This window comes from Elephas maximus, chromosome 20, assembly GCF_024166365.1.
Source record: "Elephas maximus indicus isolate mEleMax1 chromosome 20, mEleMax1 primary haplotype, whole genome shotgun sequence".
Taxonomy (NCBI): Eukaryota; Metazoa; Chordata; class Mammalia; order Proboscidea; family Elephantidae; genus Elephas; species Elephas maximus.
In genome coordinates this window covers 69,259,253-69,283,886 of record NC_064838.1, presented here as the reverse complement: position 1 = coordinate 69,283,886, position 24,634 = coordinate 69,259,253, and the positions used below count along the sequence as shown (strand labels likewise).

The 24,634-nt window shown below is 42.9% G+C and overlaps 1 protein-coding gene across 12 annotated transcripts in view; it reads right to left on the bottom strand.

Moving 5' to 3' along the window:
- Positions 1-24,634, bottom strand: part of ATXN7 (ataxin 7) — a 199,049-nt gene that overhangs the window by 76,197 nt on the left and 98,218 nt on the right. For 10 of the 12 annotated variants that reach the window (XR_007514479.1, XR_007514478.1, XR_007514480.1 and 7 more), the window contains one exon: positions 3,004-3,108. The exons of 1 other annotated variant lie outside the window; for it this stretch is intronic. Coding sequence is in view for 6 of the 11 variants with exons in the window: in XM_049863238.1 (XP_049719195.1) it covers positions 3,004-3,108 (105 nt within the window). In the remaining 5 variants the exon portion in view is untranslated. Of the gene's footprint in view, positions 1-3,003; positions 3,109-8,783; positions 16,887-24,634 lie in introns of those variants that run through there. One more of the 12 variants, XM_049863245.1, reaches the window with a different exon arrangement.

Genomic DNA, 24,634 nt, shown 5'->3' with positions numbered 1-24,634 from the left:
TGGATTAACACAGTGGCTGCATCAATAAGCTCAAGCATAACAACGTTTGTGAGGATGGCGCAGGACCGGGCAGTGTTTCGTTCTGTTGTGCACAAGGACGCTGTGAGTCGGAACTGACTGGACGGCACCTGACAACAACAACCTCCACATGTGGGTACATCAGCTCAGGCCAAAAGGGATGGCCTGCAGGACATTCCAGACAGCCTGCAATGTCCTGCCTCCACCCTTGATTATGCCACCCCTGTTGCCAGCCCAGGACCACCAAATATGGTTGTTCAGTGCACAAACTGTGCAGCTGTGTGTGGCAGCTCTATCCATCTCCAACTAAATGCTTCCCATCTTAGGGGATCCTATTTTTTAAAAAACATTTTCTGCATTTTTCACAATGGACATGTATTACACTTTTAAAAATTGAGAAAAAAAACCTACACGTGGGAAAAAGAATCCATTCTACTCTTCAAACTCTAACATGAAGGCTATTTTCTCTAAGAAGCTTTCTCTGAGTAACTCATCAAGACACAATCTGAGTTCCTCGTTATTCTTAAGACCTTGGACTGTTTTATGACTTCAGACACACATCTTCCTGTATCTACAGCTGTACCTCTATCTCCCTTACTCGCGACCTATCATAGGCAAGGCGCCGAAGTAGAGGTTTTAACCAGGTTATTTCATTTAATCTCCACCATGAATCTAACCTAAAAAACCCAGTGCCGTCGAGTCGATTCCGACTCATAGTGACCCTACAGGACAGAGAACTGCCCCATAGAGTTTCCGAGGAGCACCTGGCGGATTCGAACTGCCGACCCTAGGTTTAGCAGCTGTAGCACTTAACCACTACGCCACCAGGGTTTCCACCATGAATCTATGAGGCTGGTATTACCAAGGAGGCTGAGGCTAGATAACTTGCTCAAGGCAAAAGCTAGCCTACGGCGGTTCCTGCAGGGTTTAAATTTAAACCCAGTCTGGTCCGGCTTCAAAATCTTTACTCAGCAACTGATTAGTTGCCTTTTCTCAGTACCAGCTTCTAGGAGTCAAACAGGGAGACAGTATCTTTTTCATCTGTGTACGCACTCTGGTGACTACCCTGCGGCCTCATCCAGAAGCAGGAACTCAAAAGAGCCCCTCCCCCACTTTTTTTTAAATCTAAGTCAAAGACATATTTCTTGGAAAAAAGAGTGGGATGTTGGTTATGACGGTGTGATTCTTAAACAGCAGCTGTCCCACCAGCAAGCTCTGTTGGTTCTGGCTTTAACACGTATCTCAAGGCTGTGCTGTCTCCTCAGCTATGCTGCCCCACCTTAGTCTCAGTGCAGACATCATCATCTCATCCTTTGCTTCTCGACTATTCTCTGTGCTTGTACTCCTCTTCCTGTGATCTGTTCTCAGCAAATCCACCAGTGAAGGCAGACTGTGTCCCTCCCTTATATAAACCTTTCAATGCCCCCAAGCTTCCTACCCTGGCCTACAAGACTGTGCATGAGCAGGTTCCCGACTACAACACCGGCTGCCTCTAGTCTCCACGCCTCCTCACTTACTACCTTCCAGTCACACCAGCTTTCTTCAGGTCTGTGCAATGTTCCCTCTGATGGGACGCTCCTGCTCCAGATCACTGGGTGAGCGGCTCCCTCACATCACTTAGGGCACATCTCCTCAGAGGCTTTCCTTAAACACTAGCTACAGAAGGACCCCACCATTACTGTCTCAGACTTACAACCACAGCAGTAATGACAATGGGGAAACAGCTTGCAGTTATTAGTCGGAATCTTAATTTAAACACTTTAGGTGACGCTATGACCATGCAAAACAACCTTATTTGGACTCTAAAAAGGTAAAACACACCAGGAGCAGACTTAGCCACCACCTGTCTGTCAGTCTGTCCTTCTGTGGTGGCTTATGTGTTGCTGTGATACTGGAAGTTATGCCACCGGTATTTCAAAAAACAGCAGGGTCACCCTTGGTGGACAGGTTTCAACAGAGCTTCCAGACCAAGAGAGACTAGAAAGAAGGACTTGGTGATCTACTTCCGAAAAAAATTAGCCAGCGAAAACCTTATGGATAGGAGCAGAACAGGAGGGACCAGTCCCTGGAGAAGGACATCATGCCTCGTAAAGTAGAAGGTCAGCAAAAGAGAGGAAGACCCTTAAGATGATGGACTGACACAGTGGCTGCAACAATGGGCTCGGATATAGCAACAATTGTGGAGATGGGCAGTTTCCTTCTGTTGTACATAGGGTCGCTATGAGTTGGAACCAACTCAATGGCACCTAACAACAACAGGCTTGGAGCCTAGAAGCCCAGGGATGGTTTACCTGCTGCTGTGGAGTTGATTCTGACTCACAGCGACTCTCAAGGACAGAGTAGAGCTGCCCCACAGGGTTTACAAGGAGTGGCTGGTGGATTCGAACTGCCAACCTTTTGGTTAGTAGCCATTTCACTTAACCACTGTGCCATGAGGGCTCCAGAGATGGCTTTAGAGTTCACAGGACCTCTGAAATCACAATGCCCCCATCTAAACACCTGTGCATTTTGACGGGGAAGAGGTCAATAGCATCATATTGACAAAGGAGAACATGACACCAAGAAAGATTTAGAACCACTGAATTTGGAAGTTTCAAAGTTACATTCCTCTTAAAAAGGCATGCCTCCACACTGTATGTATACATATAATTTTAACATCCACTGAATTCACAGCCATGTGACCCAGAAGGAAAAAAATCTTTCACTAGACCGATAATGCTGTTTCAATACAAATCTTTAAAAACTACATTTTCCCCTGATTAATTTCAATAAAAATCAGAAAATGCACACCACTTTCAATAAAAAAACCAGAAAATACCCAACAGCTGATAGGTATTAGCCCATTCAATGACTTAGACTAAAGTCAACTTCCCAACGAGGGTGGGATATTATTTTGCCCTACCCATGCTGTCCACCAGCCTTCAGCTTAATCCTGCTTTATCTTTTAACCCTCTAAGAATCATTTTTGGATGGTTAAGCACTTACCATAATGTGATTGAAATGCCTGCGGTTTGACAACCTGATTACAGTCGTTACACACCACCAAGTAGAAATCATCATGGGCTGGACAGAGACCAAATATTGGCATGTCTGCAACAGAGAGACAGGGTATCACTCACTCATCGGCTTCCGGCTGACACCAAGCCAGCTGCAGCATTACCTTCTAACAGAGCTGCCTTACCATAAAGCGCACCAGGACAGACATTATTCCAGTTTAAACATAATTAATGTGGGAGGCCATGACTTTAAGAGAACAAGCAAATCGGGCTTACAGAGACACATACACAGAGAACTAAAATAAAATTCCCCCAAAATCACTAGTATGAGGTAAAACAGACAAATCTATTAAAATGCAAACAGTGAATATTTTTGCATAATAAAGCAACTTCGGATGAACTCTAAAGGGTTCTGGCGAGAAATCCGCAATCATATAAAATGCTTAGTAATTCACAAAGCTGTACCGTCTAATTTGTTTAGCTGCACTGTACTCCAGCCATCTGGCCCTGAGTTCTACAAACAGTTCAGAAAGGGAGCAGAGATTTCACTGATGGGTAGAATCACTGGATTCACTAGCACGCCACAGAGAGAAAATTATTTTTGTGCTTTCTTTTCTGGTCACAGCAATCTCTCGCTGTTTTGCTTATGTACCGATGGTACTAGACAGACAAGCCTGAACATTAGCCCAAACACAGAATTTCATACATTAATCTCAGCACAATGACCAAAAATAGGGCAGCGTACAAGTTTTTTTTTTTTAAATAATTAAGAAGTCAACTTAGTTAAAATGCAAAAGTGAAACTAAACTATCTGCATATACATGAAAACTGAAAGTAACTTGATATCTGACAATAGGTGGTTAACTAAAAAAAATCCCAACCATGAACAATTATTAACAACAATCTAGGGAACAGAGCTAAATGTTCAGATCTAGAATCTAAACATTTTAAATATTTCAAAATTGGTAATTTTGAACAAGTATTTTATGCTACACGCACTATTTGGAATATCTGCAATGAGTGGATAATTAGGACAATTTAGTCAGACAAATGTTTTCGCAGAGCAAACAGATTTAAGGGGACAAGAGAAAGCTCATGAGCATCTGCTTCCTTTCCTATAAAATTTAATTTCACACTTTCTCCATCCTGGGTGATCTTGGTGCTTTAAAGGGGAAAAAAGGCCCTAAGGAGATGTCTAGTGATCACAATCTCTAAGACCACACATAAACTGCCTATCTAATATCTAAGCATGGCGACAGCTCAGATATTTTAAACAGTTCCGACTGTACTGAATTGCACAGATAGCTAGCTCTAAGTCTGGAATAATCCCAGGCTCAAGACGATCCTGCGGAACAACAGCAGCAGTCTCCACGTGCTGTTATTTATCCTCACAATCATCTAGGTAGACACCATTATACCCTCACTTTAAAGAGGAGGGAACTGAGTCACGGAGACGTGAAGTGATGTGTGCAAGGCCAGGAGCTGGGATTCAAGTCTGACTCACAGCAGTGGAGTGGATTTGGTCTCTCCTGAAGATCAGAGGAATAATGATTTCTAGAAATTCCTTCCAGGTTTTCAACTCCAATAACTTGGAATATCAGGAGTGAGCACCTTCAACTGCAGAAATTGATTAGATAACGTAAGAAGCTTCTAGTAGGCTGCTGACTTCTCTGACTAAGCTTAATTATTTAATGAAAAATAAGAGCCAAACAATGTGCTATCTTCCTTGAAAGCATGCCCACACTGAGTTAAATATAGTGTACGTGGGAGCAGAGGAAAGGTTACAGCCACGCAAGATCAATGTGTAATAAGCCATTTTCCATGACTATAGTTTTATGATGTGACATTTCATTCTTAAAAATAAAAATGCAAAGTAGATTACCTTAGGGTTCATAGAACCATGTGCTAAATACCTCTGATAAAGGACTATTAATAAAGGCATAATGTGAATTATATAAATTGTATATCATTCATAATTTAGAGCTGAAATGCATGAAACGTCTATAAACAGCAAATCAGACTTGTTAATTAAGTCAATCCATATCCTTAAATACGTGGTTTTAGTGTAGTGTTAGGCCTCTAAGTTTTTCTGGTTCCACAGCACTGAATGTGAAGTGATGTCGTTCTGTCAGACACTAGGTATGTCTGGTGACTAACTCCGAATTTATAAATAAGGCAGTTAAAAAAATTAAAAGCTCTGCTTATTCTTTCAAGTAATAAGGATTCAATTTGCCACAATGACATTTATGCAGAAAATTGTTTTTACCCTGCATCCTTTGATCCTTTTGTGAGACTTTCAAAACACTAGTAAAACTAAGATGGCAGACGTCATTCCGTAAGAGACTAGAATCTATACTTCTGTAAAAGCTCACACGTCTTCATTTGCAATTGATGATGGCAGTAATGATGACATTTACTGAGACAGTACTATGTGCCAGGCCCTGTACTAGGCACCTTTTACATGGCTTATTCCATTTATTTCTGATAAAAATCCTACAATACAATTCTCATTTTACTGATGGGGAGACTAACTACTATCAGCCAGCAAGAAAGTAGCACAACCAAGATTCAAACTCAGACTTCCGTGACCCCTGTCATCAGCACATCCTGATAAAAAGCAGCACACACACAGGCACCGAACCCCTGTGGAAAGAAACACGGCCTGCTCAAATCCAGCTCACACCACCCTGTGAAATGTATGAAAATCTAAAGCACCTTTAATTTTAGATTTGTAAATTCTTTACTTTTAGATATCCATATTTGGAAGTAAGCTAGGGGATACAAAACAATTCAAGTAAAATGTCTTCTTCAGAAAAAAAAAAGGGGGGGAGTTATATATTCTTTTTCTACTCTGGGACATTCCAGAGGCCTTAGCAACAGGAACAGAGTGTGGACTGTTGTGGCAACAGAGAGAAATGAAAGAAATTTGTGTGAGATAGTATATGTGTTTCTGAATATTTTCAAAGCATAAATTCACATCAGATTGTCTACAAATTAACATACAGAACTTGCTCAAATGCAGGAAAAAGCTTGATTTACCACACAAAACGCCAAGTTAATAAAAACGAGTTCCTATTGCATTAACAATGTTAACAAAACAAGCTTACAAAATAAATATATAACTTAAAACCATTATACTGAAATGAAAACTTTTTAAAATTTGTACCTGAACTCACGGATTCTCAACTAATTTGAAAGTACGGATTTTATCGTTGCATAAGCCCTAAACCTTTTTCAGGATTTGGGTCACCCCTATCTTTCAATTAGCAAGTGGCCAGCACCCACATCTAGGCCATCGTGAGCTTTGGCAAGCCCAGGCCAGCACAGTAGAAGGACTTAGTGTGAACACACGGATGCATGTGAGCACACGTATGATGCAGAAACTCCACGGTCAAGGGCAGGATGAAGGACCTCTCCCAGAAACAGGCCCTGAAAGGCGGCTGATGTACTCACCCGCTCCGGTGTTGCTATCCCTATCCTGACTGTACAACAAAACAATAAAACAACAAAACACGTGTGTTGTAACAGAGCATTTAACCTTTGCAGTACCCTTGTGTTTCCCGCCTCCCATGTGTCCCCGACTCCTGCGTGCCACTGGCTCCCCATTTCTCTCTCCCGCCCAGACACGCGGCTCCCACACTGTCTAGACTCCCATACCCACCTGCCTGTTAGCTATCGCCATCTGGACATCTCATAGGCATCGCAAATCAAACAAAAAATGTCCAAAAGAACTTTGCTTTCCACCTGCCCTGTTCCCCGCCACCCTCAACAGCCTTCCTTCTGCTGGATAATGACACAACCCATCCCCCCAATCAAACTAAAAACCCAGGGGTCATCTACAACATTTCTGTCCCTTATCACATCCAGCCAACCAGCAGGTCTGGTCAGCTCCACTTCTTCCCATTGGCATGGCGGCCACTGTAGGGTCTGTTACCAACACCCTCCCACTGACAGCAGCTTCCTAGGTGGTCTACAATCCCTTCTACACAACTCCCAGGCTGATTCTCTAAAATCCTCCACCAGATCGTATCGTTCCCCTTAAAATTTACAGTGGCTTCCTACTCCTCTGGGAATGAAATCCCAGCCTTACCACTGCCCCCTTGGCCCTGTCTCCCTTCTACCCTCTGTTCTCTGGCTCCCCACCCTTCTCTCCTTAGACTGTCTGCTCCAGGCACACTGACCTCCTTTCTCTGCTCAGACTCACAAAGTTCCCTTCCTGCCAGGCCCTGCCCTACTCAGCACACTCTCACACTTCAGGTCTGAAGAGCTGCCCCTACCCTCCAATCCGTCACTCTCTATCACTGGGATTTTAAAGCGCGGCTAGGAATGTGGGTCAGCTGCAAGCTCTGAATGCCGGTTCCTTCGTTCAAAAGCTACGTTACTCTGGCCAAGTTCTGTAACCTCTCTGAACTTGAGTTTCCTCATTCTGTCAAATGGTAGGGACCTTGCTACCTACTTCACAGGATTATTAGAAAGCCTGAGAGTTAACATGCAAGTAAAGCCTTAGGAGAGCGCCTGACCCTGGGAAGGGCCCATGCAGTGTCTCCCTGCTGCCCTGGAAGATAGGAATCACAGGTCCCCGCTGTACTGCTCAGGACACTAAGGCACACAGACACTCAGGTCTCACAAGGCAGGAGGTGGCAGTGCCACGGCCTGAACCTGGATCTGCGGGCTCCCCAGCCAGGCACTTTCCAGTGCTCTCCCAAAAATGCTCCAGACTGGGCTGCTGCGTGCCCCTCCCACTCCCCCATCCAGGCCTGGTGCCTCCACCCACTTGGACAAGTCAGCCTCCAGGGCGGGGTTCTCCCTGCTCCAGCGTCCTCCACCCCACTGCTAGAGCCACCTACCTGCTGGGCACTAATGCCCCTCGTCCCCTGGAGGCTCTACCTCTGCAAACAAGACCCGTGGCTCTCTCCCCTCTCTCCAGCCTGAGTCTAAAGGCTGTGGTCTCAGCATCCCAGAGCCTGCTGTGTTCTCCCTTTATCCTGCTGATTTTGGCCAGCACACTTCCTGTGGCATAGAAAGCCTTTCCCCCTTACCTCTCTGGGATTCCCACCATTCAACAAGAACTGGTTCCAATCTCTGCTGGGGTCCCGCTCACCACTCACACTGCCCTCACCCACTGACTTATGATGATGAACGGTAGCTGGTACTGAACACCTGCAGCCCTGACAGCGGGCTCGTCACCTTGCCTCACACAGGTGCTGACAGGTGAGCTCTTACACTGCCTTTGCAATGTGAATGCCTGGCACTTGGAACCCTTCTGTGGCTTCCAGTTACTTACTCTAAGGACAAAAACTAGGATCCTTAGACCTGGACCAAAAGTCCTAACAGCCTGCTCTGCCTCTCTCTCCCTGGCTCTCTCTCCTGTCACAGTAGCCGAGCACTTGCTGTTCCCTCTCTGCCTGGAACTCTCACTTCCCCCAGATATTCACCTGGCTTTTTCCTTTACTTCACCTAGTCTCAGCCTCAGTGTCTCTTAACCTGGAGACTTGGCTAGGCAGGCCCCATTACACGCTCTCAGAATGCTGACAGCCTTGCTACGCTGTCCCATCTGTCTGTAACTATTCCTCTAGCTGTGTGAGCTCAGTCACTGTCTCCTCCCACCACACTAAGCTCCACATGTCTCTTCCAGGGCTACAGAACCAGTGCCTAACCCAGCCCATATGAAAAGCTGCATGAATATGTATTAAATATTACTTGATGAATAATAATAAGATAAGGTTCCTGTGATGAGATCATAAGTCAAGGATATAATTATGCCTTTACCTCATGGAGTGGCACGTGATCATCTACTAGAACTGGGAACGCCATTCAATGAGACAGAAGTTCAAGGGGACCAGAATCCTCAGCTTCAGTGAGAAGACACACAGCACACGGGTTCACACTTGGGAGGCTGTTTCTTGGTAGTATTTCCATGTTTCAGGGTCTGATGTTCAAATCTGCACACTGGCAAACTCTCTTTTGATAGTGTATCTGGAATAGTAACCAGTAACAGTTTTGGGGCCAGGCTGTCGTTGTTAAGTGTCATGAAGTTGGTTCCGACTCCTAGTAACCCTATGTACAACAGAACAAAACACCGCCCGGTCCTGCACCATCTTCACAGTCGTTATCCTTGAGCCCGCTGTTGCAGCCACTGTGTCAACCCATCTCGTTGAGGGTCTTCCTCTTTTTTGCTGACCTTCTAACTTTACCAAGCATCGTGTCCTTCTCCAGGAACCAGCCCCTCCTGATAACATGTCCAATGTATGTAAGGGCAAGTCTCGCCATCTTCCCTTCTAAGAAACATTCTGGCTGTACTTCTTCCAAGACAGATTTGTTTGTTCTTCTGGAACTCCAAGAATTAGTCAACATTCTTTGCCAAAACCATAATTCAAAGGCATCAATTCTTTTTCGGTCTTCCTTGTTCATTGCCCAGCTTTCACACACATATGAAAAAAAAAAAAAAGCTTGGGTCAGGTGCACCTTAGTCCTCAAAATGATGTCTTTGTTTCTGAACACTTTAAAGAGGTCTTCTGCAGCTGATTTGCCCAATGCAATACGTCCTCTGGTTTCCTGACTGCTGCTTCCATGGGTGAATGAAATCACTGACAACTTCAATATTCTCTCCGTTTATATGATGTTACCTATTGGTCCAGTTGTAAGGATTTTTGTTTTCATGTTGAGGTGTAATCCATACTGAAGGCTATAGTCTTTAATCTTCATCAATAAATGCTTCAAGTCCTCTTCACATTCAGCAAGCAAGGTTTTGTCATCTGTATAACGCAGGTTGTTAATGAGTCTTCCTCCAATCCTAATGCCACATTCTTCTTCATATAGTCCAGCTTCTCAGGTTATTTGCTCAGCATACAGACTGAGTAGGTATGGTGAAAGGATACATTCCTGACACACACCTTTTCTGATTTTAAACCACAAAGTATCCCCTTATTCTACTTGAACTGCCTCGTGGTCTATGTACAGGTTCTGTGCAAGCACGATTAAGTGTTCTGGCATTTCCATTCTTCCCAATGTTATCCGTAACTTGTATGATCCAAACAACTTCTAATTTTCCTAGATTTATACTTCATACATTTCACGTTCCAAATATTAGTGGATGTTTGCAGCTGTTTCTTCTCATTTTGAGTCGAGCCATATCAGCAAATGAAGGTTTCAAAAGCTTGTCTCCATCCATGTCATTAAGGTCAACTCTATTTTGAGGAGGTATTTTGAGTGCCTTCCAGTCTGAGGGTCTCATCTTCCAGCACTGTATCAGACAATGTTCCGCTGCTATTCGTAAGGTTTTCACTGACCAATTTTTTTGGAAGTAGATCGTCAGGTCCTTCTTCCTAGTCTGTCTTAGTCTGGAAGCTCCGCTGAAACCTGTCCACCATTGGTGACCCTGCTGGCATTTGACAAACTGTTGGCATACTTTCCCACAAGAGAGCAACACACAATCCACCCCAATATGACAAACTGGCAGATGAGCAGTGGGGGGACAGATGACTTGGATTCGAATCTCTACTCTTCCTCTTACTAGCTGGGTGAACATGGTTAAATTATTTGGCCTCTCTGAGCCTCAGTTTCCTCTCTGCAAAGTGAGGTTAATAGGACCTATATTTCATAGGGTTACTGTGAAGAGTAAATGAACTAATCCCTGGAAAGCAATGTGTCAGGTGTGTACTAAGTATTCAAAGAACATTAGCTAAAAAAACAAAACACAAAATACAGACGCACCTAAAGTGTTAGCCTCAGGAGGTGAATGGATGTACCAAATGGCAACTGACTCTTTGACAACGTAACCTTAGCTCTTGAGGTTGCACTCCTCTAGCTGACCACGTGCTCCCCCTGGAGGCAATGAAAGGCAGGGCAGTGCAGAGGAGACCCAGTAGAGGTTATGGATTGAACTGTATCCCCCAGAATGTGTGCCAACCTGGCTAGGATTCCCAGTATTGTGTGACTGTCCACCATTTTTTCATCTGATGTGATTTTCCTGTGTTGTAAATCCTACCTCTATCATGTTAATGAAGTAGGATTAGTGGTAGTTATGTTAATGACGCAGGAGTCAATCTACAAGATTAGGTTGCCTCTTACAGCCAATCTCTTTTGAGATGTAATAGGGAGAAGCAGGAAACCCTGGTGGCGTAGTGGTTAAGTGCTTCGGCTGCTAACCAAGGGTCGGCAGTTTGAATCCACCAGGTGCTCCTTGGGAACTCTATGGGGCAGTTCTACTCTGTCCTATAGGGTTGCTATGAGTCAGAATCGACTCGACGGCACTGGGTTCTGGGTAGGGAGAAGCAAGCAGAGAGACAAGGGAACCTCCTTCTACCAAGAATGAACCAGGAGGGGAGCACGTCCCTTGGACTCCAGGTTTCTGTGCTGAGAAGCTCCTAAACTAGGGGAAGACTGATGACAAGGACTTTCCTCCAGAGCTGAGAAAGAAAGCCTTCCCCTGGAGCTGGCACCCTGAGTTTGGATGTCTAGCCTACTAGACTAACTAGACTATGAGAGGATAAATTTCCCTTTGTTAAAGACATCCACTTGAGGTGTTTCTGTTATAGTAGCACTAGGTAACTAAGACAGTGGGGCTTCACTGGCAGAGGCCCAGCAGCCCATGCTTAGGAGCTTGGGCTTGACCCTGAAAGCCAGGGAAACCCAAGACTGTATGCACAGAACTCAAACAATATGAAGGGTAAACTCTGGCATGAGTGTGGATTGACTTAGGTAAGGGGGAGAGGCTGTTCATCAAGGCTGATGCCGAGTCAGAATGAGATAGGAAGAGCCTATGAAATGAGGACGTGGGAAACCGCCAAAGAGACTAGGAGACCAGAGGACATGGGGTGAGGCAGAGGCCTGTAGTTTCTTCCTCCGTCGCTGCAGCTAATGGCGACATGTGGACAGTGGGGAGGGAGAATGAAGGACGTGGTCTGCCGAGGCCACGAGAACCCAGCTGTTCGTAAGGCAAGACTCTGGAACCAGGTAGGTGGGATTCAAATTCCAGCCTTGTCACTTCCTAGCTTACACCTCAGCTTCCTCATCTATCAACGGGTAAAATAACAGCGCCTTCCTCACAGGCTGCTGAGAGGACTAAGGGACATACATCATATGTGCAGGACAGTGTGGGGCACACACGTAGCACGGTGTAGTTAACAAAAAAAAAAACCCCAGTGCTGTCGAGTCGATTCCGACTCATAGCGACCCTATAGGACAGGGTAGAACTGCCCCATAGAGTTTCCAAGGAGCGCCTGGTGGATTCGAACTGCTGACCCTTTGGTTAGCAGCCATAGCACTTAACCACTACACCACCAGGGTTTCCACGATGTAGTTAGTGTGAGCTATTATCATCACCCCCAGCATCTTCCTCTGGTGTCTGCGCCTTTCCCTCACATTCTACCCACCCCCCACAACAACTACACTGATGTTCTTAATTCATAAATCACATGCCATTTGGCCTGATTAAACCCCTCAGTGGTTCTCCAGCATAGTCAGAATGAAAGCCATTGCTTAGAAGGTCCCGCCTGACCCCGGCAACCTCATGACACAGCACTCTCCCTGGACTCCGCACTCCCGTATTCTGATCTGCTTGACAATCTCACCAACACACCAATCACCTTCCCACTCAGGGCCTCTGCTAACTAACGCTGCTCCCTTTGTGAGAAATGCTTTCCTGTCTGACTCCAGGTTTCAGCTTAAATTTTACCAGGAAGACCTTCCCTGACCACCTAATTTAAGCAGGCTGCTACCTGTTGTCACAATTCTCTCTTATCCCTCCCATTAGTTACTTACTGTTTGTGTTTGTTTCATTCTGTTACACACAAGGTTGCCCTGAATCAGAGCTGACTCCATGAAAACTAACCGTAAAAAAACTGTGTTTTGGCTTTCTCTTGCTCTACAAGGTAAGCTCCATGGGGGCAGGGATTGTGTCTACCCTGTACAGTGCCTGGAAAACAGCAGGCTCTCAACGGAAGAATTTGCAAACAGCCCCTGGAATCAGACTGCCTGAGTTCAAATGTCAATGCCATCACTCATTAGGAGTGTGACCTTGACCAAGTTACTTACTACTGATTCCCTCTGTGCCTCAGTATTCCCATCTGTGAAGTGGGGATGACAACAGTGCCTACTTTAATGGGCAGTAATGAAATCAAGCGTGTTGGTATACATAAAGCCCTGAGGACTGTATCTGGTACTGAGTATGTGCTAGATAAATGTTTCCTATTATAGTTATAAGGCCCCGGTGGTGTACTGGCTAAGTGCTACAGCTGCTAACCAACAGGTCAACAGTTCCAATTTACCAGGCACTCCCTGGGAATTCTATGGGGGAGTTCTACTCTGTCCTATAGGGTCGCTATGAGTCGGAACTGATGTGACAGCAATGGGTTTTATTATAGTTACAGGGCCATTATGGCACAGTGGTTAAGCGTTCAGCTGCTAATCAAAAGGTTGGCAGTTTGAATCCACCAGTTGCTCCTTGGAAACTCTATGGGGCAGTTCCTACTCTGTCCTAGCGGGTCGCTATGAGTCAGAATTGACTCGACGGCAACTCTTTTTTTTTTTAATTATTATAGCTATAATTATTACTATTTTTACTGTCAGTGGGTAGCTGCTGGTCTGCTGCTATAACCTCATAACACTATGTAGTAAGCACTTTCTGTATATCAGATATCATACCAAGTATACTATAAACACCATTCATTCATTCATATGTTTATTCTAGGTGTTGGCTATATATCAGTAAACAAAAATAACAACAAAAGCCCTAGAAGTATCAATACTTCTAACAAAAATAATAAAAGTTGAGATTTACTGAGTGCTGTCTATGTTCCAGGCACAGTACTAAGTATGAACTCATTTGATCTATCTCAGAGGATTGCTATCCTCACTTTACGGATGCAGTAATAAGGCACAAGGCGCTAAACTGCCTAAGGACAGCGGTTAAGTGAAGCAGCTGGGACGTGCAGCAAGCAACTGCAGAGTCCGTGCTCCTCATCTCCACACGATGTGGGCCCCTCTGCGGCTGGTACTCAGTGATGCCCTGAATTCTTCCCTGCCTCTGCTTTCTCCTGCCTGAGTGACTCTCCTTTTTGGTTAGGTTTAAGTAATGCCAGCCAAGGAGTTCCTACCTACCCACCAGCAGAGTTCTGAGGTTGCGATGGACTGCTGCTCATTTTGCCGCTCAGGAGTTTCCTTAGATACTAGTGCTCTCAGCCCCATTGGTGTCTGGAGTACTTCTAAGTTACATGGAAGGCTGGCCGTCACACAACTGAAGTTTTACTAGAGTCGGTCCCAACCTTAGTTCAACTGGTGACTCTCAATACCAGGCAATCAAAAGTAGTATTAACGATATAAAAACCATTTCTAACTGCTGGTACACGGGCTTTCAAGTCTCAGCTGGGAAAGGGAAGAAAAATTTATTCCCATCCTCCATACGCACATGTCCCAAACTGGTATCTTGCACTTCAATAATTAAAAGGAACTGGACTTCCCTCTGACCACAAGATGATGGAAACAGCCACGGGCTAAAAAAGGCCAAGCAGCAACCTACCAAAAATGTACGTGGTTTGGGGCCCTGTCTGAAATAAGGCAGTCAATAAATATTGGATAAAAAAAGAAAAATGGGATGTTCCAAGTAAAAAGCAACCAATAAAACACCAGGGACCCAAAAAGCTGGAGAGAAGAAAATACTCTTGTCTAATATTTATTGCTCTGAGTCAGAATCAACTTGAAAGTAATGGGTTTGGTTTGGTTTTTGGTAATATTTATTAATCAAACACATCAAATGACCAATCTTATCACAATGACCCTCCAAAGGTAAAAAGTAAGAAGTGCCATTGTTGTCCCTGCTTCTTGTTGAGATACAAGGCATGGGACAGGGCAAAGGAGGCAAATGTCAAAATCTTGGGAATGTGACTTAGGGGGGAGGCAGATAGGGCGACACTCTGGTGACCCATAAGGCTGTACCCAGATAGGCCGCCTCATATGCACCTTAGGCTGTTCCTCAAAACACAGCCAGAAAACTCTAACCTCTCAAGTCAGAAGCCAAGTCTTCAATGCCATATGTGTTAAATCTGGAAGTGTCTGCCAAAATTCTTGCGGACTCTTATCTACATCACTGCCATTAGGCTAAGCTTGTAGCCTATGGTAGATGTGGGCTATAAGACAGTCTCCCACTTAGCTGGCTTTGCAACATCAAGCAAGATAATTAACGTCTTAGATGAACCCCCTTCTTGAGACAATTGCCCTAAAATAATCTTTAAACTTTACAGCAAAAATATCCCCTGAAGTCTTCTGAAAATTAACAATAGTTGAGCTTAACTGGTAAAGAATGTCTGCCTTGAGCATTATGCTTTTATAAGATCTAGCTACATGGAATCAAACTGACAACAGCAACTCAAAAGATTAGATAGGAACTTTAGGGGCCAGTGAGTTTATGTTAATGGGGGAGGAACAACTCAGGAAAAGGAGGGTGAGAATGGTTACACAACTTGAAGAATGTAAGCAGTGGCACTGAATGGTATGTGTAGAAACTTGAATTGGTGTATGTTTATGCTGTGTACCTTCTCAACAAAAAAAATAAATTAAAAAAAGGTAATTTCTCAGCATCTAGCTTCTTTCCTTAAAAAATAGTGAAAATAATTGTACCTATCTCAGTTCATCCTTGGAATGAATAAAATAATGCATGTAAAATGCTTAGCACTTTGTCTAAACATATTAAGCAGAGTGCATATGAGTCCTTAACAAAGATAGGATTTATTTTATCGTCATTATTATTGTGATAATCTCATGACTTGGTTAATACCCTTCCTTCTTCTGTTCAGAAGGCAACCAATATAGCAACACCTTACCTGCCAGTTATCTTGTACGTGAGCTGCAGGAAACCCACGGCTCTCATATAACTAAGAACAACACCAACTATGGAATGGCACCATCTACTGACCTTTATGTTTGTAAATGGTTAGCCTTAAACAGGACATATCCTGGTCCATAAGAAAACCTCAACAAATCTGAGAGAACTGAAACTATACAGAGTATATTCTGCGACCACCGTGGAGTCAAACCAGACGTCAGTAACAGGAAGACAATAAAAAATCTCCAAACACTTGGAAACTAAACGACACACTTCAAATAGCCATAGGTCAAACAGGAAGGGAAATTAAAAACAAAACAAAAACAATACATTGAAGCTGGATGAAAATAAAAATACAACACCTCAAAATCTGTGGTATGCAGCGAAAGCAGTGCCAAGATGGACATTTATAGCACCAAACTATTATTTTAGAAAAAAGGTGCTAATCGGTAATCTAATCTCCCACCTCAAAAACCTAGAAAAGAGTGAAACAAACTCAGAGCAAGTAGAAGGAAAGAAATAACAAGGAGCAGAAACTAATGAAATAGGAAAAACAAACAAAAAAAATCAGGGCATCAAAAAACTGGTTCTCTGGCAAAAGCAATAAAATTGAGAAACTTTTAGCAAGACAAAAAAGAGAGAAGACATAAATTTCCAGGGCTAGGAATGAAACAGAGGATTTTAGTCCGGACCTTGCAGACATCTGAAGGGTAACAAGGACATCCTAGGAACAACTCTACACATATAAATTTGACAACTAGATGAAATGGGCCAATTCCTTGAAAACTACAAACTACCCCAACCCCCGAGTATGAAGTAATTTGAATATCCCTTAATTATTAAAAGGAGCCCTGGTGGTGCAGTAGTTAAGCGCTCGGCTACTAACTGTTTGAACCCACCAGTCACTCTGTGGGTAAAAGATGTGGCAGTCTGCTTCTGTAAAAATTACAGCCTTGAAAATAAAAATTAGAGCAGAATCAAATGAATTAGAGAGCAGAAAAACAATTGAAAGAATTAACAAAGCCAAAAGTTGGTTCTTTGAAAAAATTAACAAAATTGATAAACCATTGGCCAGACTGACTAAAGAAATACAGGAAAGGAAACAAATAACCCAAATAAGAAATGAGATGGGCCATATCACAACAGACCCAACTGAAATGAAAAGAATCATATCAGATTATTACAAAAAATACTCTTACAAATTTGAAAACCTAGAAGAAATGGATTAATTCCTAGAAAAACACTACCTACCTAAACTTACTTTTTTTTTTTACTTAAACTAACACAATCAGAAGTAGAACTAAATAGACCCATAACAAAAAAAGAGATTGAAAAGGTAATCAAAAAACTCCCAACCAAAAAAGGCCCTGGTCCGGACGGCTTCACTGCAGAGTTCTACCAAACTTTCAGAGAAGAGTTAACATCACTACTGCTAAAGGTATTTCAAAGCATAGAAAAGGATGGAATACTACCTAACTCATTCTACGAAGCCAGCATTATCCCTGATACCAAAACCAGGTAAAGACACCACAAAAAAAAAGAAAATTACAGACCTATATCCCTCATGAATATAGATGCAAAAATCCTCAACAAAATTCTAGCCAACAGAATTCAACAACATATCAAAAAAATAATTCACCACGACCAAGTGGGATTTATACCATGTATGCAAGGTTGGTTCAATATTAGAAAAACCATTAATGTAATCCACCATATAAATAAAACAAAAGACAAAAACCACGTGATCTTATCAATTGATGCAGAAAAGGCATTTGACAAAGTCCAACACACATTCATGATAAAAACTCTCAGCAAAATAGGAACTGAAGGAAAATTCCTCAACATAATACAGGGCATTTATACAAAGTCAACAGCTAACATCACCCTAAATGGAGAGAGCCTGAAAACATTCCCATTGAGATCGGGAACCAGACACGGATGCCCTTTAACACTGCTCTTTTCAACATTGTGCTGGAGGTCCTAGCCACAGCAATCAGGCTAGACAAAGAAATAAAGGGCATCCGGGTTAGCAAGGAAGAACTAAAATTATCTCTATTTGCAGATGACATGATCTTACACACAGAAAACCCTAAGGAATCCTCCAAAAAACTAGTGAAACTAATAGAAGAGTTTGGCAGAGTTTCAGGTTATAAGATAAACATACAAAAATCACTTGGATTCCTCTACATCAACAAAAAGAACATCAAAGAAGAAATCACCAAATCAATACCATTCACAGTAGCCCCCAAGAAGATAAAATACTTAGGAATAAACCTTACCAGAGATGCAAAAGACCTATACAAAGAAAACTACAAAGCACTAGTGCAAGAAACTAAAAGTGACCTACATAAGTGGAAAAACATACCTTGCTCATGGATAGGAAGACTTAACATAGCAAAAATGTCTATTCTACCAAAAGCCATCTATATATACAACGCACTTCCGATCCAAATTCCAACGACATTTTTTAATGTGATGGAGAAACAAATCACCAACTTCATATGGAAGGGAAAGAAGCCCCGGATAAGTAAAGCATTACTGAAAAAGAAGAACAAAGTGGGAGGACTCACTCTACCTGATTTTAGAACCTATTATACAGCCACAGTAGTCAAAACAGCCTGGTACTGGTAAAACAACAGGCACATAGACCAATGGAACAGAACTGAGAACCCAGATATAAATCCATCCACATATGAGCAGCTGATACTTGACAAAGGCCCAGTGTCAGTTAATTGGGGAAAAGATAGTCTTTTTAACAAATAGTGCTGGCATAACTGGATATCCATTTGCAAAAAAAATGAAACAGGACCCATACCTCACACCATGCACAAAAACTAACTCCAAATGGATCAAAGACCTAAACATAAAGACTAAAACGATAAAGGTCATGGAACAAAAAATAGGGACAACGTTAGAAGCCCTAATACAAGGCATAAACAGAATACAAAACATTATTAAAAATGATGAAGAGAAACCAGATAACAGGGAGCTCCTAAAAATCAAACACCTATGCTCGTCTAAAGACTTCACCAAAAGAGTAAAAAGACCACCTATAGATTGGGAAAAAATTTTCAGCTATGACATCTCCAACCAGCACCTGATCTCTAAAATGTATATGATTCTGTTAAAACTCAACCACAAAAAGACAGACAACCCAATTAAAAATTGGGCAAAGGATATGAACACGCACTTCACTAAAGAAGATATTCAGGTGGCTAACAGATACATGAGAAAATGCTCTTGATCATCAGCCATTAGAGAAATGCAAATTAAAACTACGATGCTGGCATTAATCCAAAAAAACACAAAATAATAAATGTTGGAGAGGCTGCGGAGAGATTGGAACTCTTATACACTGCTGGTGGGAATGTAAAATGGTACAATCACTTTGGAAATCGATCTGGCGTTTCCTTAAAAAGTTAGAAATAGAACTAACATACAACCCAGAAATCCCACTCATCGGAATATATCCTAGAGAAATAAAAGCCTTTACACGAACAGATACATGCACACCCATGTTTATTGCAGCACTGTTTACAATAGCAAAAAGATGGAAGCAACCAAGGTGTCCATCAATGGATGAATGGTTAAATAAATTATGGTATATTGACACAACGGAATACTATGCATCGATAAAGAACAGTGACGAATCTGTGAAACATTTCATAACATGGAGGAACCTGGAAGGCATTATGCTGAGCGAAATTAGTCAGAGGCAAAAGGACAAATATTGTATAAGACCACTATTATAAGATCTTGAGAAACAGTAAAAACTGAGAAGAACACATACTTTTGTGGTTACGAAGGGGGGAGGGAGGGATGGAGGGAGAGGGTTTTTTATTGATTAATCAGTAGATAAGAACTGCTTTGGGTGAAGGGAAAGACAACACTCAATACATGGAAGGTCAGCTCAATTGGACTGGACCAAAAGCAAAGAAGTTTCCGGAATAAAATGAATGCTTCAAAGGTCAGCGGAGCAGGGGCGGGGGTCTGGGGAAAATGGTTTGAGGGGACTTCTATGTCAATTGGCAAAATCTATTATGAAAACATTCTGCATCCCACTTTGAAATGTGGCGTCTGGGGTCTTAAATGCTAACAAGCGGCTATCTAAGATGCATCAATTGGTCTCAACCCACCTGGAGCAAAGGAAAATGAAGAACACCAAGGTCACACGACAACTAAGAGCCCAAGAGACAGAAAGGGCCACATGAACCAGAGACCTACATCACCGAGACCAGAAGAACTAGTTGGTGCCCAGCCACAATCGATGACTGCCCTGACAGGGAGCACAACAGAGAACTCCTGAGGGAACAGGAGATCAGTGGGATGCAGACCCCAAATTCTCATAAAAAGACCATACTTAATGGTCTGACTGAGACTAGAGGAATCCCGGTGGCCATGCTCCCCAGACCTTCTGCTGGCACAGGACAGGAACCATTCCCGAAGACAACTCATTAGACATGAAAGGGACTGGTCAGCGGGTGGGAGAGAGATGCTGATGAAGAGTGAGCTAATTATATCAGGTGGACACTTGAGAGTGTGTTGGCAGCTCTTGTCTGGAGGGGGGATGGGAGGATAGAGAGAGAGGGAAGCTGGCAAAATTGTCACGAAAGGAGAGACTGAAAGGGCTGACTCAATAGGGGAAGAGCAGGTGGGAGTACGGAGTAAGATGTATGTAAACTTATATGTGACAGACTGATTGGATTTGTAAACGTTCACTTGAAGCTTAATAAAAGTTAATTAAAAAAAAAAAAAAGTTAGAAATAGAACTAACATACAACCCAGAAATCCCACTCCTTGGAATATATCCTAGAGAAATAAAAGCCTTTACACGAACAGATATATGCACACCCATGTTTATTGCAGCTCTGTTTACAATAGCAAAAAGATGGAAGCAACCAAGGTGTCCATCAACGGATGAACGGATAAATAAATTATGGTATATTCACACAACAGAATACTATGCACCGATAAAGAACAACGATGAATTTGTGAAACATTTCATAACATGGAGGAACCTGGAAGGCATTATGCTGAGCGAAATTAGTCAGATGCAAAAGGACAAATAGTGTATAAGACCACTATTATAAGATCTTCAGAAACAGTTTAAACTGAGAACACATTCTTTTGTGGTTATGAGAGGGGGGAGGGAGCGAGAGTGGGAGAGGGTTATTTACTGATTAGATAGTAGATGAGAACTACTTTAGGTGAAGGGAAGGACAACACTCAATACAAGGAAGGTCAGCTCAACTGGACTGGACCAAAAGCAAAGAAGTTTCCTGAATAAACTGAATGCTTCGAAGGTCAGCGGAGCAAGGGTGGGGGTTTGGGGAATATGGCTTCAGGGGACATCTAAGTCAATTGGCAAAATAAATTCTATTAAGAAAACATTCTGCATCCCACTTTGAAGTGTGGTGTCTGGGGTCTTAAATGCTAACAAGTGGCCATCTAAGATGCATCAATGAGTCTCAAACCATCTGGATCAGAGGAGAATGAAGAACACCAAGGTCACAAGGTAATTACGAGCCCAAGAGACAGAAAAGGCCACATGAACTAGAGACATCATCCTGAGACCGGAAGAACTAGATGGTGCCTGGCCACAACCCATGACTGCCCTGACAGGGAGCACAACAGAGAACCTCTGAGGGAGCAGGAGAACAGTGGGATGCAGACCCCAAATTCTCATAAAAAGACCAGACTTAATGGTCTAAGACTAGAAGAATCTCGGTAGTCATGGTCCCCAAACCTTCTGTTGGCCCAGGACAGGAACCATTCCCGAAGACAACTCATCAGACATAGGCTGGCCTGGACAATGGGTTGGAGAGAGATGTTGATGAGGAGTGAGCTACTTGTATCAGGTGGACACTTGAGACTATGTTGGCATCTCCTGTCTATAGGGGAGATGGGAGGGTGGAGAGGGTTAGAAACTGGCAAAAGGGTCACGACAAAGGAGAGACTGGAAGGCGGGTGCGGGCTGACTCATTGGGGGAGAGTAAATGGGAATATGTAGTAAGGTGTATATAAGTTTATATGCGAGAGACTGATTGATTTGTAAACTTCCACTTAAAGCACACAAAAAATTACAGCCTTGGAAACCCTGTGGGGCAGTTCTACTCTGTCGTATAGGGTCACTAAGGGTCGAGATCGACTCAACTGCAGTGGGTTTTGATAATTACTAAGAAACTTGATTTCGTAACTAAAAACTTCCTGAAAAAGAAATCTCTGGGCCTGATAGCTTCACTGGAGAATTCTACTAAGTGTTTAAAGAAGAATTAACATTAATTCTACACGATCTCTTCCAGAAAAGACAAGAGGCAGGAACACTTCTCAACTCATTCTATGAAGCCAGTATTACCCTAATATAACCAAATACAGTACAAAAATAGAGAACTATAGACAAAGATCCGTCATGAATATAGATATAAAAGTTCTTAATATTAGCAAAAAATTTCAGCAATATATAAATTAATACACCATGACCATGTGAAGCTGGCTCAATATTCAAAAACCAATGTAATCCATTATATTAACAGGTTAAAGAAGAAAAACCACATGATTACAGCAACTGATGGAGAAAAACGTTTGCTAAAATTCAATAACCACTTATGATAAAAAAAAATTTTTTTCAGAAAATCAGGAATAGAGGGAACTTGAACTTGATAAAGAACTTTTGCAAAAAACCTATAGCTAACATCATACTCGATGAAGACTGAATGCTTTCCCCCTCAGACTAAAAAGAAGGCAAGTATGTCCCCTCTCACTACTGCTACTCAACACAGCACTTGAAGTTCTAGTCAGAGGAATAAGACAAGGAGATCAAATGCACAAAAACCAGAAAATAAATTGTAGTTATCCCCATTTGTAAATAACATGATGCTCTATATATACAATCCCAGGGAATGTACAAAAAAACCTCCTACAATGTGTAAGTGAGTTCAGCAAGGTCACAGGCCACAAGATTAACATACAAAAACATACATTAACATACACTGGAAGTAAATGGCCAGCTGTCAGGTGGCACAGCATGTGTTACTTGCTTTAAGGTATAAAAATGAAACCAAAGCTGTCAAGTCGATTCTGACTCATGGCGACCCCATGTGCTACAGAGCAGAACTGTGCTCCACAGGGTTTTCATAGCTGTTATCTTTATAGAAGCAGATCACCAGGCCTTTCCTACGCAGTGCTGCTGGGTGGGTTTGAACAGCCAACCTTTAGGTTAGTAGTTGAACACGAACTATATTGTACCACCCACGGACCTTTTATGGCATAGCTAAGTATTACAACAGCCACATGTCTGTAATGAATGTGGCAATCTAGAGATCTGTATCTTTCATAACTACCTTAAGGAAATGTTCTAAGATGTAAATGGCTCATATTTGCAAAACTCAATACCAAACCCACTCCCCTGGAGTCGATTCTAACTCACAGTGAACCTACAGAACAGAGTTGAATTGCCCATAAGGTTTCCAAGGCTGTATCCTTTAAGGAAGGATCAGTCCCTGGAGAAGAACATCTTCCTTGGTAAAGCACAGGATCAGTGAGGAAAAGGGAGACCCTCGACGAGACTGGCTGACACAGTGGCTACAACAATAGGCTCGAGCATAACAACGATTATAAGGTCAACACAGGACGGGATGTTCTGGAAGTGCTTACTGTCCTACACAGGGTCGCTGTTGAGTCAGAACCAACTCAAAGGCACCTAAGAACAACCTTTAAGGAAGCAGACTGCCGCATCTTTCTCCCGAAGAGCAGCTGTGGACCTTTCACATAGCAGCCAAGCGCTTAACCACTAAAAATCTTCCAGAAAGGTGCCTCAGAAGGCTTAGGACTTTTAACAGTTTATGAAAGTGTAGTAAGTACTTTGCATTTGGTTCAGAAGGAAAATTTCTTTAGTTTTTCTATCTTACTGGTCACAAGGAAACACAAGGTGCACTTGGCTCTATGTTCATCCTTAAAATAAAGCCCCGGCGCTCTAAGTACCCTCCAGGGGCCAGCAGCTCCACAGCACCTGGAAGCTGGTTAGAACCGCAGAATCCCAGGCTCATTCCAGCCCCAACTGGTATCATCACCTCAGGCAACAGTGGTGTTCAACAACTGTTGTTGATTTTATTTTTGACAAACACTGTGAGGAGAGGACACAGAGCGAGCTCTGAGTCAGGCAAAATAAAGAACGAAGCTTTTAGGGAGCTATCAGTCAGGCCGGATAATAGTAATGCCCTGGGCATGGGCTTTAGGGGAGCTTCACCCCATTCTGTTCCCTCAGTGGCTGCAAGATTATTAGTGTTCAAAGCCGCTGTGGCACTGGAGAGGAGGGCCGAAATAGGGCAGATTAAAACACCATAAAGTTTGCTGTTATTACCAAGATTAAGCCATTTTTCTGGAATAAACGATCATCAAATCGTTTCCAGCCTTTTTTTAATTTTAAGAATTATGAAAAGATTGGTTTTGACAACTGTTGCCAGTGTCTTCACAGCTTTTATGGAGGAGCGGATTTTGGTGGCTCTTATTCCGCCATTCTGGAAGTGCTTACTGGGAGCATCTTCATGGAGAAGAATATAACCAGGTTTTTTGTTATTTTTATTTGTAACATTGCTCAGACTGAGCTGTTGAGAAATGAGGCAGGTGGTTCAAAAACGGAAGTAAGGAGGCTAGTCAGCAGCCAAGTGCAGGAGCAGTACAGGTGAGAGACACGGGGTGGTGAGGAGGTGGCCGAGACAGAACACAGAGACATTTCAAAGGTACTGCTGACATGACTTGGTAATGAATGGCCTGGACGAAGAGTGGTGAGGACAGTGATGCC